Consider the following 24,070-nt stretch of genomic DNA (forward strand, 5'->3'; position numbering starts at 1 on the left):
CGCATATGCATGCACACAGAATTACAGCAATTTTGAAGAGAAAATAATGTTCAAAACCCATAACTGCATCCTAAAATCCTGAATATGAAATCTGAGCAGCATATGATACAAAATGTTACATATTTGCCAATTTATCTCAAATGAAGCAAATGATTTACTTAAAGGGATATTTCACTTTAGTATAAATCAGCAGTCTTCTTACCTCAAAGTAATCTACAAGTAAGCTATAGTGTCCACTGGCCACTGCTGTCAACACCACCATTCCTCCAGGTGTCAGGCTCTTCATTCACTTCCATTCATTTTGGGGACCAAGTCTAAATATCAGACTTCTGAAGTATAAACAAGCTACACAGCAATAGTATCCTGTGTAATATAGTTAGTCACAGGTACTTGTTTAAAGTATAAACAAACTGCTGCTGTGCAGATTTCAATAAAGCAGACAATACTGAGTCAAAGGTACATGTTTGTTTTGCCATTTGATGTGAGTTATTACCTTTGAAAAATAAAAGCAGATCCAGTCAATTTGTTGTAGGTTTGTGTTGTGTGTCTTAGCCTTACATGGAGTGTGGAGTGGTTACCATGGTTACTTACTGCCCTGCTGGAGGAAATATTCTAAACAGCAAGAAATTTACAGTTGGTCAAACTATACACCTCAAATGAGAAATAGTTCCTATACTTGTAATTTGAAAATGGCAATATTAGCTAAAGAATAACAAGTACCTGTGACTAAATAAATTACACAGAATAATATTGCTGTATTTCTTTATTTATAATTCAGAAGTATTACATTTAGACTTGGTCCTCGAAAATGAATGGAAGTGAATGGGGAGCCTGACACCTGGGAGAAATGGTGGTTGACAGCGGACAACAGGGACAGCAGTAGTCGCTATCTTACTTATAGATTACTTTTAGATCGATTTTAGAAGTTCTATGTGAAATAATTTTTAACACTTTAGATTCATTTTCAATACAATAGAGTACTTGTAGTAGATTGCAGACAAGTAAATATATTTCAAATACTTTTGGAGATTGTTGACAAGTTACTGATACACTATCAAAATGAAGTGTTAACTTTATATTTTAATTATTGTTTTATTTATTATTTATTGCTTTAGGGCCGGGTGATATGACCAAAATTTCATATCACAATATCTTACTTAGTTTTGACAGTATAACTATATTTGACTGTGTTTCGTTTTCCAGTACAAATTACAATATATTCTTTTTTGTTGTAATACAATTGAACCCTTGTGCTAAAGAACCATATAACTCTATTTTGAAATAGCATGTATTTGCAGTTGTAGTCCAGCCAAATTACTTGGAGTGTGAATGTGATATATCACAAGAAAGTACACAGCCTCGATTGTCTTTAGTAATATACAAGTTAGTAGTATTTATGGTTAGTAGTATTTAGGGTTAGTAGTATAAGGGTTAGCTATGAAATGACACAACACTCTAATTTACCATCTTTACATAATGAAATTTGAAAACACTGTCGTGGATGCTGGACGAAATAATTCGCTGCATGGTCAATAATTGGTTGTTCCAAATGTATTAGGTTAACAGGAGTTGGCTTCAGAAGGGCCCAGGACCCCGGAAGTGGCTCCCAGATTTACATTGTACATCGATTTTTATACATGATAAAAGGGGTGTGGTCAGGTAGTGGGAAGGAGATAGGAGGATGAGACATTGGGCCGGGTCAAATGGAGGGGCTGGGGAAAGGTAAAGGAGGGAGGAGGGGTTAGACGGCAGACAGTGGGATAGGAGATTACACAAAGGAGAGGCTGTGGGTGTGGGAGTGTATTGGAGGGGGGGAGGGAGAGATAGACCACAACTGTTTCTCTGAAAACTTAAAACCCAGTTATATGGTTCTTCGTCTGAGGCACTCAATTCACATTGTGCTCATTTCATTCAAAATGGTTATTTTCTTTGTACTTGTTTAATACTGCTGCAAGGAACAGTTTGGTTAACTGTACAGTATTTTTCCTACAATGTGTACATTATAGATCCATACCTTTGCTTGGATCCAGGACGATATACTTTCATATTATCCGGTACACCTCCCAGCCCTACCTGTGATTCCGTGTTCTACTTTGGACCAAGTCTCTCTGAAGTTTTTCCTCAGTCCTAAAATGTTTTTTGCCAAACGTATTTCAATAACCAGGAGTCGGGAGGAGATCATTTATTTTAATACTATACCTTTAGTAATCACCATAACCTCAAAATACTGTGGTTATGTTCCAAATGGAGGTACAATCACAGAGGACCCCAAAGCTACAATAAACAAAGGAATAAATAAATGAATCAATAAGTAAATAAATAAAGATAATTTTGCCTGGAATTTTAACTGGGGAAATCAGTGAAATGGACATTCCAGACAGAATAGAATTCTGGCGGTGGCTCAGCGAGCTGAGGCACATACCATGTCATCGTAACATCCTGGGTTCAAATCTGACCCTTGACCTTTTATGCATGTCATCCCATACCCCTATGGCATGTTTCTTGTCTCTCTATCTGTGCTTTCAAATAAAGCAGATATTCACAAAAATATCTTAAAAAGAATAATAATAAATAATCATCATGGAGTTGCTCAGGTGATAATAACCATTACCAAACCTGCCATACCAATATTATAGCCATGCCATACAGAGAGACCTTTATTGTGTAATGGTGAAACTTCTGTGTACCACCAATCAACAATTTGCATGGATTCATACAGCTGGATATCTAAATGAATTAAATAATGCAGTAGTGAATACATTTATGGGCCAGGAAGCCAACCAAAGCTACCTTGAGTTGTTCTACAACCGCTAGCTGGGTTCAGGATTCCTGCACATTTTTCATTCTTGACTTTCTCGACCTTCAGTTCTTCACTGAATTGGAATTGGATCAATATGATATACTGTATGCTAATAGTGGCTGTTCAATATTATGTTAACTGTGTCACACTCTATAGCTGAAGATCCTTCTTTATAACAATTTGATGTTAACCAGACCACATCACTCTATAGCTGAAGATCTTTTTTCATCAACAAGCATCACACTATGCAAAATGACAATGGTTCTTTATCGGGATTAAATTAATTTTTGTGCCATTTCCAAACATTTTAAGACCTGAAAATGATCAAATTAATCAAACTTTCCCACCTGTGCAACGACTCAATAGGTTGCATGTGAGGTGGATGTATTAGTTCAATAAAATAACAACACATTATGAATTATGCCTTTTTCTTTTGTCCGACCACCCATTCAGTCATTTTGAGATATCCTTATTCAGAGGACAGTGGCCGATTTGTATTAAACACTGCTTTCAGGGGCAGAGAATGGATCAGATCTGATCTACTGGATCTTTTCAGCTTTATTCCCTGCTGCAGCCTCTGCCATTCTACCATTTAGAAAATGACTCTAGACAGCAGACTGTCAAACATTGTATGATGTATTATTGAAAAGAAAGCTGAAAATGAAAGAAAAAAAAGTTCATCATAATGAACACCTTTCGCAGGAAACAATGCATTTAAAACAAAAGTTAACCCGGACAGTAAATGGTGGACGAAACACAGCACTTGACCATATTCCAGTTCAATGAAACCATGCAGGTATAGCAGGGCAGCCCTGCCTGGATCCTAGTAATCTTATAATATATCCCTTGACCAGAGGGTGTTCCCATTCAAATCCACCTGGGTTGCACAGGTATAACTCTGTGTTTTATCACTTCATTCATTAACAATGTACCTCTAGGAGTTTACAGCATGGAGAAATAATCTGGGTGCAAATGCACTCCGCAGTGCCCCTATATCTGAGCTCTCTTCAATTATCTTGTGCTTTTTCTCATACCGATTGTCAATTTAACTGCAAACAAAATCTATATCTTAATTTAATCTCTTAGAATCCCATTTCTTTAAGTGAAATAATCTGTCAAAATAGTGAGATAATTTCATTTTTTTTTTTAAATGAAATAGTGTCACTTAATCAAGATTAAAACAAATGAAATTCTCACACTCCATTGGCAACCTCAATGTAGACTTAAAATACTTGTGTAATACTTGTAAAATACAATGTGTCTTTTTCTTTCCCTTCTATTAATTTACCAACTTCTGGAGTGTGTACTGAGGCCGCCAGTGCTTCAACACACCACTTGCCTTTGCTGCTCTAGCCTCAAAATGGTCTGGTAAGACACAACACTAAGCCATGCTTAGCCTCCACTAGATGGTACATGGCTGCTTTTTTATATAGCGCTTTTATCCAAAGCACTTTACAATTTGTTACTCACATTTTCACCGACGGTGGAGGCAACCATGCAAGGTGCCAACCTGCTCATCGGGAGCAATTAGGGGACAAGTGTCTTGCTCAAGGACACATCGACACGCTGCCTGGGAGGAGCGGGAATCGAACCGGGAACCTCCGGATTGCCAGACGACTGCTCTACCTCCCGAGCCACTGTCCCCCCCCCCCCCCCCCCCCCCCCCTAGAGCAGCGGAGGTGGGTGCTGTGCTGAAGCGCTGGTGGGGTTAATGTTCTGTTCACGCTCCACAACTTGATTCATTCATAAAAATAAAAAAGACACATTGTCTCTTTTATGATGTGTATTTTGGCCACATGATCACACCTTTCTTTACAGATGAAAATCAGAGTCTGACTATTACATATCTGTTTCAGAGTCAGACGCATTGTGTGTTTCGTTATTCTGCAAGTTGCCACTCTCACCCAGGACTCTTACTGAATCCACTCCAGCTGAAGAAGAACATGATGTGGCTGAGCATGCGCATATCCAGTTTACTGACATCACACAGGCGACAAGTAAGGAATTTCTGGGTACTGGAGACAGGAATAGCAACTACCTTTCCCTGCCAGAGAGGCCCCACCAATGTGCAAATGTTACAGAATGCAGCTTTAAAGGGCATTGCCTGAAGCCAATGGTTGCCAAGAACAACATTTCAAAGAAGGTGGCAGGTTAGATGTAGGATTTGCTGTGTATTGCCTGAATCAACCAAGCCCTCTAAAAGTCCCATAACTCTTTTTCAGGTGTACATTGTTTGGAATGTTTTCTCAGAATTGTCATGGGATTTTGTAACGCTTTAGCTTTCAATGGCAGATACCCCTTATTGTTGGCAATCCTCCTCAAAGTTCTCATCTCGGCTGTGCTATTGGACACCTGAAAGGGACAACGACTCTCACGAGTGGCCATGGGACCTCACAGTGACGTTTAGAAGACTTGGTTAAAGTAACTAGTTCAGCACCAACATGGCAACACACAACATGGGCCCTAGGAGGGGATTGTAACCCGACATGTCAGACCCATGGAAAGCTACACAAACTATGCATTAGAGGTGTAGCTTGCATAGCCTTCCATGTAGGATTGGGTATCATTTAAAATAGTCAATTCCGGTGCCAAAACCAGTACTCTAAAATTATGCCGGTTCATAAACAGTGCCAAAATCAATACATCTTCTTCTTATTTTTTTTATAAATACCATGCAAACACCAAATCACAACTTTCACCCAGTTTCAACTTGGTGAAAGGCATCTCTTGTTCTATCAGTGCCGCTGTCACGTCCGTAACTCTCGCTCTGTTCCCTCTGACCTGCCTCTGGAAACCAGCAACTCAGATCATGTGGCTGCATCACACTGTTCTGTACTCATGTTGGTGCCACGCGTCCGGGTAGTATAAACCAGCGGTTCTCAAACTACGGGTCGCGACTTGCACATTGGCAAGTAAAAAAAAAAATCGATATTTTTGTAATGTTCTGGCAACATATTTTGGCAAAATATGCCTCGTTTTATAAATGTGTATTGATAACATAGTGCTGTAATGATCAAGTTTAACAATGTGTGCTTTTATTTTGATATTCCTTAATTCCACATTGAAATTACGCGATACATTAAGCGTGGGGTCGCCAGAAGAAATCCTAAATGAAATGGGGTCGTGGTATAAAAAGGTTTGAGAGCCCCTGGTATAAACCATGTTGGAACCGGTACCACTGGATGCGCAGTTCTTGATACCCAACCCTGCTTCCTTGTGTTTGATACATCAGACTATAAGATAATTGTTTTGTAGGCGCGGTTGCACTAGTGGGCTGGACAAACCTCTCTCCTTTGGGAATTTGTAGATGCCATTGACCTAAACTAGGGTTTGCATCCAGTAAGAGATATACCGTTTCGCCTATCACTACTAACATTATTCTCTTATGTACACAATACGGAATAAATGAACTGCAGTTAATGTTTATACATGCTTATATATTTCTGAAAACCAAACCTCTAATAAAGAAAGCTTCGTACATAAGGCATAGAATATGTACACAACTGATCTAAATGAATTGGTATCAAACATCTTTCTGTCAAATATTCACACTTCTGCAACAAAACAAATATTCAAATATATGTACAAAAATACAAATGCAAACGCCCCTAGAATATATATTATTTGTTATTTATATGTTTCAATCTTTCAATAAAAAAAAAATTATAATATGAATTTATATCTTCAAGAGAGGATAACACATTGTTGTTTTGAAACATGCAGTTGCCCCATGAAGCTTCCCAGTCCGGCAGTCACCCATGTGTCTTATGTTTTGGGGGAAACGACAAACGACTGTTTCAGGGCAAAAGCTGTGTGCTTGTCGCAGGGCATCTCGGTCTACAGACCATGCTCATGGGCCCCCCAGCGTCCTCTACCTGGGACCCCTGTGACCCGGGACCTGCAAGCCTGTGGAGCCGCCCTGTGAGGGCAGACACATCGCATCTCTCACACACGGCCCTTGAACCTGCTTCGCTCCCTCTGCTTTCCGCTCATCTCCCCTCACAGTTTGGACTCGCTCTCCATGTTGCCGATGTCCCCGTTCCTCTCAGTTTGCTCCTCCGAGCCTTCCTCTTGGGTGCGCAGGCCTGTCTTTCTGTCCCTGCCCTCTACCTCAGACCCCAGGAGGCCCTGCTGGCTCAGTTTGCTGGCCAGGGACCATGTCAGGGGCAGACGGGCACGGGTGTTCATGTCGGCCAGCTCTCTGGCGCTGCAGCTGGGCGTGTTGGTCTCGTAGATGTCGTGGAAGCTGTTGTAGTCCACCTCGTAGAAGCCGTCCTCCAGGGTAAGCACCGGTGTGAAGCGGTAGCCCCACCGGATCTCGCTGGTCACATAGGAACTCCTGGCCTGGCACGTCATTCCTGCAAGGCACAAGACACACAAGAAGGTGGGGGGAGGGAAATGGTAAATGTTGCATTTATATAGCGCTTTACAATTTTTGTTCCTCGCATTTTTTTTACCCATTCACTCAAAGATTGACAAATAAGTCCGGTTTCATCAACCTCAAGTCTGCCTCAACCAGGAACACTAGAGGTGCGGCAAGGGGGGACTGTACAATCCCTTTAAAAAAAAGTGTATTTGGCCAGGCCGTCTTTTCATATAGAGCATCCCACCAATGGAACTCAATACCTCAAACAATTAGAGTGTCCACATCATATCATTCATTCAAGTGCAGGGTTAGGGAATGGCTCATTGATAACCAAGTTGCAGTCACAAGCTGACGACATGTCATTAGCATAAATTAGGAACAGTAGCGGTCCTAGTATGCTTCCTTGTGGAACACCACAGCTCACTGTGAGGGGGGGGGGGATAGGGTACCGTTTACCTCCACCATCTGTTCCCTCCCCTCAAGGTAGGATTGCATCCAGCTCACTGATAGACTATTAAAACCAATTGCTTTTAGCTTGTCAATCAGAATGGAGTGAATGACAGTGTCGAAGGCCTTTTGTAGGTCCAGCGACTGACCATGCCGCAGTATTAGCCCGCGTCCACCTCTTGTTTGATGTGGTCGTTCAAATAGAGAAGGCATGTGTCAGTGGAGTGGGATGTTCTGAAGCCAGATTGGAATTCGTAGATTAGATATTTTTTTATGTTTATGTTTGAGAATCTGGTTTTAAGTTTTTTTACTGCAGCCTAGTTGATTATTGAGTAAATTCCAAAGTTCACATGGTTTGTTTTTGTTTTCCTCAGTTTTGTCATTGATGAAATTCTTTTTTGCAGTTTTGATCATGGAGTTTACGTCGTTTCTTTCCAGTTTGAGTTCAGTCACGTGCGTGGGCTTGGAGTTCACTGCTCGTGCTTTTTGTAAGCTTTGACTGACTTTTACGAAACTCAGAGCTTTATTTGTCTCTGGTTTTCATAGTGGCCAATATTTCGGAGTGCATCCACGGCTCAGCGCGAATTTTTACCCTGGTGGTTCTTAGGGGGGGCCATGTCGTTTTAGTGTTGTTGTTGATCTGTGCTCTGTGCTCAGTGATGCAAACTTCAAATAACTACAATTTCGACAGTTTTCGGCTTGCCATTGCTCCGACTGCTTTGTTGTTGAATCAAGTCAAATCCTAGCACACATGAACACACACACGACACGCACACTGTGCACGCTCACACACGAGCAGCCACTTAACACTTTAACATGAGCGGGCACACACTCATGTCGCACACACGCACACTTATGGCCAAAGGAAAGGACACTTTAAATTAGAATAACAGGAACAGTGTATTGCACTACCAAAGCTAACTAGCATGTCCCATATGCTCTGTAAATAACTATGTACAGATACCGAGATGTCACTCCATGTTACCTGTTACCTGTTTACTGCACAATGTGTTTTTTCATTTTTTGATTCTATTATATGTTGTACCACTGTATTGCACATCGTTGCGGGCAAGACCACCCGCATTTCATTGTATACCTGTATGCCGTGACAATTAAAACTCTTGACTTGACTTGACTTGAGGTAAGCATATATTGTGCGTGTGAACGTTGACATAAAAAGAAAAAAGGTAAAAAAAAAATGTTAAAAAATAAAATTCTAAAAAACGTATACATTTTTTTGGTATCTCACTTGAATCGATACTCGGTAGTACCAACGTGTTTTGGTTCGGTACCTTAAAAGTACCGAATTCGGTACCCATCCCTACTACTCACACACCGACGGTGGAGGCAACCATCCAAGGTGCAAAACCTGCTCATCAGGAGCAGTTAGGGGTTAAGTGTCTTGCTCAAGGACACTGACACGCTACCCAGGAGGAGCGGAAATCGAACCGGGAACCTCCGGATTACTAGACGACTGCTCTACCTCCCGAGCCACTATTAACACTTTCAGCGCCATAATCTGTCCCCATCTCTGCCGCTAGAAGGCCAGCTTAAAATGGTCATTTCCGCTGTGTTTCATGATGGTTGCAGAGCTGTGTGTGTGTTCTGTATTATAGCTGTGGAGACAATGGTGTGGCTCATTTGACAGACACTACTTGTATTCCAACATGGAAAAAAGAGTTTGTTTAGTTTGTAGTTTATTACACGCTAAACATCGCACATTTCCAAGATAATCCAGTCTTTTTCCATAGATTGCGAGATAAAACGTGTTATGTGCAATAAGCCCGAATCGTTCTGGTTGATTCCCTGAAACCCTCGTTTTAACTCAAAACTGTGATTGTGTTTGCCGAGCATGTTTTACGTCTGGTAAAACACAAAACTGTGATTGTTAGAAAAACACGTTTCAGGTTCGGTAAAATAGACACAGAATATACATATATATTATTCAATCGGCAAGAATATAGAGGAAAAAGATCAAAGGATCAAAACCCGACCCGGCGAGATAACCCGACTATACTCGTGATTGGCGCTGAATGTGTTAAAGGGAGCATCCATCAACATCTACCACCATCCCCCAACCGTAACCTCAGTCCGGAGAGAGAGTTGTATGAGGCTTATTTGACAACAAGGCTGTCTTTATTTCCTGAAATAGCTTGTTCGGAGCTTCAAGTTATACAATCTACAATGGGCAAGAGAGGGGGATTTCAGTTTGTAGTGAAACCGGTTATGACTGCGGGATACACAAGTCTCCCACTCACTTGCCGAAGTTGTGACATAATCACCTTGAACAACTGCTAATCGGTTAAACACAGCTAGCAAGTGGAAACAGCTGTGAGTGAACTATATTCTTCTTCTGGTATTACGATCGGCCCTACGAGTATGTTGTTATGTAGTATGTAGATGGCCCTAGAAGTATTCTTTGGCCATGCAGCCACATTCACTCCCATTCATTTAGAAGTGACTGGTGCTAGAGGGCGCTATAAACCAGCTGGGTTTGCAGCACATTTCTGCAAACAAGGAAGAAAATGTTTACTATCAGAATAAGACAACCTCTATTATGAGCATGCATATATTTTATGTGTGAGTTATGATTACTTTGGTGTTTGCAAGCACATGGGAGGTTATTGCTTTGTTTCCACAATTTTCAAGATTCTACACATCATATAATACCACACTTACAGTAAGGACACAAGGTTACTCAGCTGTCTGGAAACTGATTAATACATTAATTCAGAATATTGTATATTGTTCACATCGGGAGCAAGTGCAACGTAATTCCCACTCAATTCCCAGCACACCAGAATTGAGTATTTCACAGCACAATATGTTAACAATAATGAGGCAATATAGGATTATATTAGTGTAATTAAACACTTACAGTCCAGTTTCACTGTGTTGAGAGGCAGCTAACGCTAGCTGTTTAGCCAGTTTGGCTTAGCTAACACTAGCTGTTTAGCCAATTTGGGTTAGCTAACGCTAGCTGTTTAGCCAGTTTGTGTTAGCTATAGTAGTTGATAAACATATAGTTCTCAAATCTCGTGTAAGGAGCAGCACGGCCACTAGTGTAATTGTTGTTAATATTTTGTAAGTGAGAGCAGAATTATGCCCTTTGAGGTGAAAACAACACAAAACCTTCCTACTCCCACACATCCATGAGTGACCACAACCTGCCAGTTGTAGCCCACAGCGGCAGTCTGCAGCACTGTGGTAAAAAGAAAGTGCTCTTTTAGTGAAAAAAATAAAGATAAAAGGCCTTTATTTCATTGGCACAGCCTATGAACAGAACATGATAAAAATAATTACGTATTTCAGAATCTTCACGATTTAGTTGATTGTCACTCCCTCAAGAAGTCAAGAAACCCAAACGCATCAAAGTTAATAATACTTTAATCATAAAGTATGATTACATTTTCAATTAAATTAAATTCAGTTTCATTGTCATTGTATAATGAGCGAGGCACATAATAGGCTACAACAAAATTGTCTGTGTTCAATCAGAGACAGTACAGGGCAATCAAATACTGATACTGTAAACTACTAACGAGTCGGTCGCAGTCAACCAGCACCTTCTAACAGGTCTGACACTTTACAGTAGCTCAGCTGGTTAGTGCGGCTGCCTGTGGATCCTATGGTCCCAGGTTCAAATCCACTTGATTACATTGGTGACAGTGGTGGGATCTCACTGCCCTGTGAACCTGTGTCTAGGTTCACCTAGCAATGGGGGTGGGACCTCAGTGCCTTAACCCTGGGAAAGTGCGCGTGTGGACGAAAGAATGTGCAAGGACTCACTTCTCAGCGGGAGGAGAGGACGACTGTAAACTACTAACAAGTCGGTCGCAGTCAACCAGCACTTGCTAACGGGTCTGACTGTGGCAGAATAGCCCCCCCCCCCCCCCCCCCCCCCCCTCAAACAATCCCCAGCCATGTTTCAACCCCCATGCCATTACCATTCACCTTTCGTCTCTCACCTTCAGTCCCCGACCAGCCCCCCAAACCATGTCCCCCCCCCATCCAATCCAATTGTCTCCCTCACCTGGACACACCCGTCTTTATGACCTATATAGACCATCATGTCCCCCTGTCTCGCGGAGCCCGTTACGAGACCCCCGGCCAGGGACTCGCCGGGTCTCTCCAGCCAATTCTCCTGGGTTGTAAGCTTAATAAACCTTATCAGCTGCGTCTACCTTTGTCTGGGTAAATCCTTACTCACTCCAGATTCACCCACATGACCCCTTAGCTGGTTAGTGCGGCCACCTGTGGATCCTATGGTCCAGGTTCAAATCCACTCGGTTACAATCATAAAGGAGTCTATAGAATTTGGCAGTGAAATAAAGGTGTCTATTTTTTCCACCAAAAGTCAAGTGCCTCGGTTTTTCTCATCCTTTCGGGATACAAGAAGTGGTGATGACCATTAGGACAACATGGCAAGAGCAGTAGAAAGCCGACGTAGGATGGGTCTCTGCAGGCCACCAAGTGCTGACAAACACATGGATCCTGTCAACAGAAAGGCGATTGTTGTAGGATTAAAGCAACTGATCCTATATAATGATCAAAGGACTGGGATGTGACCTTCTGGGATATGGTGACGATCACACAAGCAAGCTGAGCAGAAAAGAACAAACATGATCTCATCTGCAGGCATGACTCCACTGCATGGCAAATAGAATCAAGGCCTGGAAGAGCAAGCACAAGAAGAAGAACAAAGAAGTCAAATAAAGCTACCGCCCACGTGCAGGATTGGCATGGTATGTTATGTGTACCACCACAACAGTTAAGAATAATCTCATCGAGGCTGGCTTTGTGTTGCCTGCTGTTATACCAGTGGTTATGTAAGCTCAGACAGCTTTCCAGCTAGCTCACTTTATATGCTGAAGGATATCGAGCTTCGCCACAGCACACACACACACACACACACAAACACACACACACACACGCAAACACACGCACACACACACACACACACACACACGCTGTAACTACAGTTACCATGGAAACCTCACAAACCACTGCCAGTGATATGGTACGGTCACTTAGAAATAGAGAGAAAAGCAGGGAGAGTGAATTATTTCTCCCTATGCTTCAACAAGAAGATAGAGTTGTCTAGTGTAAAGTACTGTACTGTAGATTCTTCACATAACAAAGCAAACCATGTTTCAGAGCCGTGCTCTCGTACTACATTATTAATACAGCAGCAATGTTTGCTAGGGGATGCACCTAGAAATATATTACCACCGAAAGATAAACAGACCACAGAGAATGGGGATATTATTATATAGGTCTCAAAGAGCAAACGCTTTGTCTCAACCACAAGCTGTGGTACGCCAGCTGCACTGAAGCAGACAGAAAGGCGATTCAGAGGGTCATAAACTCGGCACAGAGAATCATCGGCTGTCCCCTCCCCTGCCTGAAGGACTTATACAACTCCCGCTGCCTCAACAGAGCAAAAAACATTACGAAGGACAGCTCACACCCTGGCTTCCACCTGTTCGGCCTGTTGCCATCGGGCAGGCGTTACAGGTGCATCAGAGCCAGAACAAACAGGCTCAGAGACAGTTTCTTCCCCAGAGCCATCACCACCTTGAACTCTAATATGCACCAATAATTCCCCCTTTCCCCCTCCTCCCACACTGTGCAACATCCTACCCCCTCAAGTGCAATATCCACAGTGCAATACCCACCCACTACCGTCTGACACTGTGATTGTTATTTTGTATATTGTACACAGTATTGTAACATTGTCTTATTGTATAGTATTTAATGTTTCTGTATAGTATTTTATGTTTCTTGCATAGTATTTTACGTTTCTTGCATAGTATTTTATGTTTCTTGTATAGTATTTTATGTTTCTGTATAGTATTTTATGTTCTCTTTTATTACTTGTGTGATTTTATTACTGCACCTTAAGTTTGAGTCCCAAATCTCGTTGTATGCAAATATAATGACAATAAATTGCAATCTAATCTAATCTAACAAGTCTACTCTCATGTGCATGTGAAAATGAGTTAGAATAGCCTGGGGGCATTCTTAGCCTGGGGCTAAAAACGATAGCTCTGGGCTATGGCTACGGACGTTTTTGTGAAAAGCACTTTTGTAAGTAGTCTCTTTTGAGTTGTTAATATTGAAATAGGGTCTTGTATAAATTATTATATCATTATTTTTTCATTACCACGTGAGGGAAATTCCACACAGCACTCGGCACAATACAGTATAAGTGAATTAATTCAGTCAGCACAATTACATCTGTATCACGTCCTACATTAATTAAATAAAAACTAATAAAAGATGGGATGATAATAATTAGCATCTTGAGTGGTGAGCGTATTAGTAGCCTAACCCTGGATGTAGAACTTCTATGAACCAGTATTCCCCACAAGAGAAGACTGTCTGCACCAGTACACCATCTTGGGACAACTAAATGAAATTTGGCGAAGTAGCATATTTCAAATTTGAAGCTGGCTTTTATCTTCAACAGGGTAATATCTGGGCGGCTAGGTGGTGCAGTGGGCAAGGCGCTCACCACCAATGCAGGAGACGCTGGGTTCGAGCCCAGCTCTCCGCATTGCTATCAGCTTGGCTGGTCGTTCATACTAATACAATTGGCAGTATTAGGGGGTGGGAAGCTGATGGGTGGGGATCGGACATTGTGGACAGCGACTCCTACAGGTCGGTTGGTGCGCCTGCGCAGCAGAATCAGGAAGCGACGGGGGCGGCGTGCCCTCCCACGCAGACCCCGACGCTGAGAGATCGCGCTGTGCAGGTGAAAAGATGCAACGGCTGCTTCCTCGAGTACCGGAGGGGACACGTGATGCAAGGCTTCGTCCACATTGCAGCCGGCTTGTGGGAGGCATGGCCTAACAGCGTTCGAGACAGGGGAGGGTAGAATTGGACGATACGAAATTGGGATGGGAGAAAATTGAAAATGGGAGAAAAAGTAGATAAAAAAAAAAAACAGGGTAATAGCTATGAGGGAGGAGCACAGTAGCTCTGAGCTATTGTTAATTACTATGTTGATCTACAGATGAGCTCCTCTGCCACAGTGTAACAGGAATACGTGTGCAACCAGGGGGCAGAAGGCAAACAAGTAGGAGGATTTGTTGCACTATTCATAATAATAATGAACTAATTATTAACACAAGTGTCTTGTTTATCATAAATTAATTTCTAGTCTAGCTAGTGACTGCTGTGAATAGAGCCGGTGAGGGAAAATCCATGTGACAACTTGGACAGACGGCTGACAGGAGGGAATAGACTCCATCGGGGCTGGCGTGGGTTAGCAGCACCCCACTAGCAGTGGCGCAGACTGTAAACAGTTTCACTGCACCCAAAAGAGCTACAACAAATACAAGAAAAGACCCCTAGAGTCTGCAAGAGCAGAGCGGAGGATGACTCACAAGCAGATCACATGGTTACAGATCCTGGAACAGACGGATAAGATAAGATAAGATATTCCTTTATAGATCCTCTTGGGGAAATTCAGGAAAGGACATGCTGCACCCGGGAGGGGCCGGAGTCTAACCGGGAACCTTACGATTACCAGACAACCGCTCTCCACTGTCTCTCAGACAGGACTATGAGTTGGATGAGCGGTTCAATGGATGACTGGGTCTCTGACCTGTCATCTAGAACTAGAACTATAGAGAACAGCAGTATGAGTAGGATGGATGACTGGGTCTCTGTATTGAGCCGTACTGTATTGTACCCATTCTGCAATCTGCTAAATAAAGTTTTCATTCATTCATTCATTCAGTCCTCTAGAACTAGAACTATAGAGAACAGCACTATGTCGGATGAATGCATCAATGGAGGGCAGTAACGCATGACTTATTATTGTAATTAAAAAAGTTACTGTCATTTTATTACTTTCCCAGTATCGAGTAAAGTAAGGCTTTACAATTTATAAAATAGTAATTATATTACAGTTACTAATCGAAGTAACACTGCGTTACATCATTGCCAGAAAGTGATGTGTTTTTTTTGTTTGTTTTAATGTTAGATTTCGTAAATACGCATGGCGTGTGCGCGAGCAGGTCAGAGCTACTAGCCAAAAAGCAGCAGGGAGAGAGGTAACGTTACACGTTCAATAGCTGTGCGTTGTAAACTATGTGGGGGGGAGCAAAGAGTTTGCAACCGCAAAAAATACTAAATCTAATTTGATAAAGCATCTGACAGGGCAGCGCGACAATGTGAAACCTGACGCCGACAGGGAAGCCTCTACCAGTCACCAGTGCCAGGAGAAACTGATCTAAGATCAGGGCAAACACCACAAATGAGTGAGACGGTCTGAAGAAGCTCGTCACTGGGCATATCATCGAGGAGATATTTCCTATTCACAAAGAAGAGTGTCAAGCTGCCAACAGAGAAGGACGTTTGCTACAGAGAGAGAGAGAGAATATGCGGTGATGGAGGCTAATTTGAAGGCCACACTCAGAGAGGTAGACGTTGCTACCACCACAGCTGTCATCTGGACAAATAACAACGATAATAGTAATATAAAGTAACCAGTAATGTAACCAGTAAAGTAACTAATTACTTTAATACAAAGTAATCAGTCAATTTTGATTGCTTTTAAAACAAGTGATCAGTAATAAGTAACTAATTACATTTCCTGAGTAACTTGCCCAACACTGGTAGAGGCTGGCAGAACGTGTGACTGGCAGAAAGTAACAACAGTAAAAGGCCTCAGAATACAACAGGGAAAGAAGAAGTGCTTGGCAGAGGGAGTGCAGGTTTTCAGCATTGATCAGTACTTCTTCAGTAGTTCGTCAAGTCAGTCGCTTGAAGTTGCGATGGGTAGAAAACCACACTTCGCAGGATATCAGGATATCAGCCAGTCAGAGAGAAGAGCTGTGGGCAGAAAGTTAAATGGCCTATATAAAATGAAAGGAAGGAATGGGAGACAGTTAACATGGATTTAATAAAGGTGTTAGATGGGTTTAAAGTAATAGTGGAAAATCTGAGAAGATGGGACACATTATCTATGAGTGCAGTGTTGAAAGATTTGGAATCATTCATAGAAAGATGGTGGAGAGATTGCAGCCAGTTCGGTCCAGGCGGTAAAGAGACATATAGAAATGAGTGAAGGAGAGGAGACGGCTAAGAAAGCAGTGGAGAAAGGCTACAGTGGATGAGAGAGGGAATTTTGCAGGAAGAGCTAAGAAGTGGGTTAGCAGGATGGCAGAACAGCGTAGGAGGAAGAGAAAGAAGGAGGAGCGAGTCAGGACAACATTTCATAGGGATCCATTTAAATGTGCTAATACCCAAAGGAGAAAGAGACCTCGGTTTTGAGCCAGTTTTGGACTTTATCCCTCTATAATGTAGAAGGTATGATTTTCTTTAATATAGTGACAGAGAGGCTAGCAAACTATTTAGAAAGAAATACTTCCAAGATATTAGAATGTGTTTTAGTGTACTATAATTTTTTTTTTAACAGCATGGCATTTCTTTCTGCAGGACTCCATGTCAACCTATAGTATGTGCACATAATAGGCCTCAGATTCAGATTTAGATTCAGAGTTTTATTTGCCACATGGAATCAATACAATCAGAGTTCTTCATACACAATCATAAATATCATACCATGGACAAAAGGAGCAGGAAGAAGAATAAATCTTATAGTTACCGGCCCCTTATTCCTAAACTAAACAAGTATTTACTTGATGGTCGGCGTACAACCTAATTTACACAAAATAATCATTTATACCATATACAAGAAACAAACAATCCACAGTTTAAACAAGAAAAAATTAAATAATAATAATAAAGAATAAAGAATAAAAGAAAGAAAAAAAAAGAAAAAAAATGTATCACTATTCAGATCACATTTGACTTTCATACTGACTAAATATATATTTTTTTATAATTCTTTTTGAATTGACAAACACTAGTACATCCCTTAAGCTCACTATGGAGAGAATTCCACAACTTTACACCAATAACTGAAGGACACATCTGTTTAAGTGTGGTACGTGCAAACTGATGTTTAACATTTTATTTTCTCCTACTAAACTCACTTTCTAAATGAAAAAGATTTTGTAGTTTTTCACATAATAGGCTTCTGATTGGTTCACAAAATAAAATGCATTGCAATGGATAGCATTGCTAACAACTGTATTGCAGTGGTTCTCAACCTTCCCCCCCACTACGCCCCCTTGTGTCCAATTAATTATTATAGCCTCCCCCACATGATCATGATAACCTGTCTGCCTGTCATCACCGTGGCTCTGTCTACACACACCCCAATGATAACCTGTCTGCCTGTCATCACCGTGGCTCTGTCTACACACACACCCCAATGATAACCTGTCTGCCTGTCATCACCGTGGCTCTGTCTACACACACCCCAATGATAACCTGTCTGCCTGTCATCACCGTGGCTCTGTCTACACACACACCCCAATGATAACCTGTCTGCCTGTCATCACCGTGGCTCTGTCTACACACACACCCCAATGATAACCTGTCTGCCTGTCATCACCGTGGCTCTGTCTACACACACCCCAATGATAACCTGTCTGCCTGTCATCACCGTGGCTCTGTCTACACACACACCCCAATGATAACCTGTCTGCCTGTCATCACCGTGGCTCTGTCTACACACACACCCCAATGATAACCTGTCTGCCTGTCATCACCGTGGCTCTGTCTATACACACCTCAATGATAACGATAGGTTATGTATATAACCTAGTTATATGAGTACTGGCTGAGCGTCCCGCTCTTAAGCCTATCGAGATATACCTCATCTCATGTACCTATTGTACTCCATCACGAATAAAAAGAAGTACACCCACACCTGCCGGGTCCCGCCTCTATGGAGGCGTAGCCTATAAGACAGTAGGCATGGTCACCAATACACTCTTCCTCGCCAAAATCCCGTTTCCAGTAAAAGATCCCTCAAGGGGACTCAGGGCCGCTTAAGAGCGGGACGCTCAGCCAGTACTCATACAACTAGGTTATATACATAACCTATCGTTATATATCGTACTTGGCTTATCACGTCCCGCTCTTAAGCCTATCGAGATATGGGTTAGAGCGGACGCGAGGCCCGACAAATGTACCCCCTGAGGACCCGTAAGCCCACATCAAGGGGTTTGGGGAGTCCCGTCACCCCATCCTTCCTAATGAAGGGGGGGCGCAGTCAACTCCACCGGAGTGCGAGCAAGGAGGAACTAGAACCCCTTGAACACACAGCACAGGCGGAACCACGTGTGACCTAACACACTGTGGCCCATACCCACACACTCCTGCTACCCTACCAAAGGACGGGAAGCAGGAAAGGCCACAGACCCCAGAACCGCCTGGGAGACAGAACCCCCGGTCATGTCCATGAGGTAAAACCTTACAAAGGGGCCCGGGGAGGATCATGAAGCTGCAGCACAGATGTCCTCCACCGAGGCCCCACCCAGCAGAGCGGCAGAGGCAGCCACCCCACGAGTGGGGTGCGCCCTGACGCCCCCAGGGGGATCCAGCCCGGCCAACGTGTAGCAGAGGGCAATGCCCTCGCACAACCAATGGGACAGGCGTTGTTCGATAGTGCCTTACCGGCCTGAGAACCACTGTGACAGACAAAAAGCTGATCGGTGACCCCGAGGTCCTGAGTACGGCTGAGGTAATTCCCAAAGCACGGACCAGACATGACAGGTGAAGGCCCGCATCTGAACCACAATATCCCTGGAGCGGAGAACTCCGGATATTTACAGGCACGAAGGCAGGATTAGGCCGCAGAGTGGCACCGCAATCGGAACGAAAGACAGGCACTCTGGTCGTACCGAGAGAGCACAAAGCACACCCACGCGTTCAGCGGAGGTGGCGGCCAGCAAAAACGCAGTCTTGAACGACAGCCGTTCCAACAGCACTTGCTCAAGAGGCTCAAACGGGGCCAAGGACAACCGACCGAGGACCAATTGAAGATCCCAACTCGGAGCCAAAGAGCGTTGCACCGGCTTAACGCGTCGAGCGCCAAGCAGGAAACGCTTCACAAGAGGGTGGCTGAACAAGACATCCCCCTCAAATCCCTCATGATAGGAGGATATAGCTGCTGCATATACCCTCACCGTCGAAGCCGACAGTCTATCAAGGAGAGACTGGAGGTAACTAAGGACAGCATCCAGGGGGCAGGAGGCTGGGTCCCGGCCCCCCGCCTTACACCACACTTGGAACATACGCCATCTGCCCGCGTAAGCGCGACAGTGGAGGGAGCATGCGCATTCCGGATGGTATCACCATCAGGATAAAGAACCTGCGCCCCTCAACGTACCCGTCCCAACAACTGACCTAACAGATGTATGGGGAAGAATCCCAGGCGGCACGGCATTGGTCCCAGACCTGCCTGGCTATGTCCGGACGTAATCCCCACCATGCGAGGGAGGCGTCGGTGAAAAAACGTGACGTGAGACAGCGCCGTAACCGTCGACAACACGCTCTGAGATGGATGCCCATAGCACTCCAACCGTTGACTGGGAAGAGGAGTACTCTACTTCCAGTCTACAGCAAACCCCAGGCTGGTAGGGACCTGCCTGGTACGAGACCCGACGATCCACCTTGACCGCGAAGGACCAGAACGTCGTCAGGGCAGAATACACTTCGTAACCCCTGACGACGCAGAGGCCCCAGTGCGGCCTCCACGCACTTGGTGAAGATGCGGGGAGCCAGAGAAAAACCGAACGGCAGCCTCTGGTACTCATACGCTAACCCTGCAAGGGAAGCGTAGGTAAGCCCTAGGATGGAAGATCGGAGATGCGAAAATGCATCCTACAGGTCTATGGAGGAAAACCAGACCCCCACCTGACAGTGTTCAACAGGTAGGAGACGATCCAAAAAATGCTGAACCTTCCCATGGGACAGGTCCAGCATGGGTCTGACACCCCCCCCCCCTCCCGATTTCTCAACCAGAGAACACCGGGAGGAGAACGCCATGACGATGGCTTGCTTCGTCCACAGAGATTGGATCTCGTTGACCAGAGCTGTCACTGCTGGTGACCCTGACAATAGGGTCTGTACCAAACCTGAAAACGGGTGGGGTTGTGTAAACACAAGTCCCCGCCTCAGCGTTCTCTCCATCCACCTCGACATATGGTACTGCCGTATCATATGTGATGACACTCCCAACGCACCTGCCGCCATGTGGCGCAGGTCCGCCAGGAACTGTAGATAGTTGGCCCGGTCCCACCCGCTGTGCGTAGCCAACCCTGGACCCTTGCGAGCAGAGCGTTCCGTGGAGTCGGGTCGGAACCTGACACTACCCACGAGGCAATCGCACCCAAGGGGAGACCCCGACAGAAAGGGCCGGTTTGATACGGGGGAAGCTGACATCAATCTAGGTGACAAAAGCCCCCCCACTGAACACCCCTCCAGAACATGCTGAGGAGTTGTTCTGCAGCCGGACATGCAAGGCGTGAGGACCCCATGGGTTCCTACACACTGTAGCCCTGCAGTGATATTACTACCACCCAAATCACGCGTGCCTGCGAGACCACTGCCAATCTTTCAGGAGTGGGAGGCACCAACATGATACCTGGCCTGGCAAAGGCGAGGCCGGGGAAGCCCGCACTGTGTGCCTCAAAAGGTTTCGAGCCCCCCTGCTGACAACACTTACAGTTGACAGACGTAACACCAGGCTCAACCAACACAGCTATGGTGTGGGAGCCGCTTGACAGCACAACATTCTCACGGACAGACCCAGGCTCAGCCATCAACTGGGTGTCAGCCCCTGTCCCCATGAGAAGCGAAAAGTGGGGCCGCCCGCGCTTCAACGAAGGCACGCGGCCCGCAGCCAAAGGAAACAATCAGAGCCCCCTTTTTCCGCCGGTGTTGGGGGAGGGAGTGATCGGAGAGCGGGCTGCTCGCGGCAGGACGGCGACGGCTTGTTTGTTCAAGCCGAGCCCATCCAACATGGCCGATCCCTCGGCCGCCAAGGCTGTCGGCCTTGTGGACACCTGTCGGTTCAACGCCCAGGATACCTCTGGCGGGGGAAACAGAACCTGACGAGGCCGTGCTCTCTCTTCTTCTGGCTGCGCGGTGTGAGGCGGTGTGGGGCCTAGGACAATACCGCCCGCGCTCCAGCAGAAGACAAGGTCAGGTCAAAGCTAATAACGTCAACAACCTCGCGCGATGTGTCGACGTCGGCTGGCCCTCAAGGCCCCGCCACCAGACACAGTTCTAATCGCTGCCAATTCCATACCGTGGCGGTACAGGCTTTAGCAGCCCACCAGCCACTCGCCAGGCCGACCCACCCATGGCGTCGGCCGGACGGGGCACTGTTTCAATATGTCAAAAACAAAGGACTGATGTTAACACGGAGCACCATTGGTGGTTGCAAACAGCAACCTCCACTGTGGTGTGCACCATGAAGGGGTTAAATGAATAAAAGAACTAACACCACAAAATACTGTAGAATGAGCAAGCCCATATACACAACGTTAAGGGGAGGCGGACCAGAGAGAACCAGTCCCGCCTTCATTCAAAATATTCACAACAGCACACCAGCCCCAGCTTAGCCCATTTACCAAAAAAGGTAAACAAAGCCCCCCCCGCACTACTCCCCCAATAGACACAATAGACACCGATTGACCGTCAGCATGAATGGTTGAGAGGAGAGAAAGCTGTAGCATAGACAGACCGTCTCATAGCAGGGAGACAGAACAAAACAGTAGCCCACTACACTACTATAGCATAGCGTTCAACGCTACTATGGACAGAAAACAGTCAGCTGAGCCACAACACGGGCCGCCGCTAAGTCCCGTCCTGCAGTAGTATAGATCTACTGCCACCCGCCGAGCCTCAAGCATCGGCTTCCGGGTGGAAAACCCGTTCAAAGCCCCGCCGGGGCACAGGTTTAACGCTACCTGGCTAGGCCTACCTAGTCATGGCACACCCTGTTGACAACCCAAAAAGGGTAAAATAGGACTCAGCAAAACCCCCACATCAGCTACCGACTGACCTTCATTGATGAACCGGGCGAGAGGAGGGAAAAGCGACAACATCCCACGGCGGAGACATTAGAACAGCGTAGCAGTAGTGTTAGCATGTAGCATTAGCATGTAGCGTTAGCATTAGTTGTTTAACAGCACGCTTCTAGGACCGCTTGGCACCCGTTCACTGCAGTGAAACGTCCACCAAACCATCCCGCCCCTGGCGCCGACACACAACATGGTTGTGTAACAAAACAACCCAGCATTACTAACACTAATACCCATGCCTGATGACACAGGGCTTACCTGTGTACAAGCTGACCCGATAGCCAAACCTTGCACAGCTGATCCTTGGTCTGCTGCCATCAGACGAGGAACATCAACACAGGCCCGACGTGTCGCTGAAACATGCCTCGAAGATGCCAGGGGTAAGCAAACCTCCGGTAACTTTCAAGATTACGCAATTCCTCATAATCTTTTCATAACAACTAGTTAACATAAGGTGCACTGCATCCGTTATGATGGAAATGAAAATAGAGGAAGAGTGTATTGGTGACCATGCCTACTGTCTTATAGGCTACGCCTCCATAGAGGCGGGACCCGGCAGGTGTGGGTGTACTTATTTTTATTCGTGATGGAGTACAATAGGTACATGAGATGGGGTATATCTCGATAGGCTTAAGAGCGGGACGCGATAAGCCAAGTACGACAGGGCTATTCAACTAAATTGTTCAGGGGGCCACATTGTCAGAAACCCAAGGGGCCAGGGGCCGGACTGCCACGGCGCCTCCCCGTGCTATGAATATATGTACACTTGACACAACACGCAACCACATTTTCACAACTTTTATTTAACTACATTGCAAAAGTAGTATACTTTTCAAAAAAAGTGCTTCATTTATGTGCCACATCTGCAACATCTCCTGCAAAAAGTGCTTCATTTATGACTGTCCAACAACTGCAACATCTCCTCCTCAACATTTCAATATAAAAATAAAATAAAAAATAAACGAGTGCATGATGTGCATCTGAACATTCTAACATTGACACTTGAACAAAAAAACACATTTATAGTGCAGCTGAGCTTATGAAAAAGTGCTTCATGTCTGTGCAACAACAGCAAATCACAGCATCTTATTAGCACTTATTGTCCACTCTTAACTCTCAAACATCAGGGGGGTGGGGGGCAGACAGGCCTAGCCTACATACACACATCTAATGAGAGCGATTGCACTTCTTTGACTGGGCAATGGCAGAGAAAGAGGGTTCATAGGAAGTGAGGGCTACCCGCAAACAGTGATGCAAATGCTCATTTGTCAAGGAGGCACGTTGCTTGTTTTAATGGCATTCATGTGAGAGAAACTGGATTCACAGGTGTATGTTGAGCCAAACATTGTTAGCACAGATATTGCCAGCGTTTTTATTTTGGGGAATGTCTTGACATGAATACACTTTATCCAAAATGTTGTGGTGGATTCATTCTCAAGTGCCTGCTTCAGAGCAGATGATGCTTGCATGTCAATTATTTCAAGTTGCAGGAGACCTTCA

General features: G+C 44.6%; 1 protein-coding gene across 1 annotated transcript in view; it reads right to left on the reverse strand.

The window, feature by feature from the left end:
• Positions 1-4,479: 4,479 nt before the first annotated feature.
• The window catches only part of kcnj6 (potassium inwardly rectifying channel subfamily J member 6), a 158,522-nt gene continuing 138,931 nt past the window's right edge, over positions 4,480-24,070 (reverse strand). Inside the window, exon 3 of the mRNA XM_084320164.1 lies at positions 4,480-7,158. Coding sequence (XP_084176290.1) covers positions 6,800-7,158 — 359 coding nt within the window. The 3' untranslated portion in view covers positions 4,480-6,799. The remainder of the gene's footprint in view (positions 7,159-24,070) is intronic.

Source organism: Notolepis coatsorum, assembly GCF_963971535.1.
Source record: "Notolepis coatsorum genome assembly, chromosome: 8".
Taxonomy (NCBI): domain Eukaryota; kingdom Metazoa; phylum Chordata; class Actinopteri; order Aulopiformes; family Paralepididae; genus Notolepis; species Notolepis coatsorum.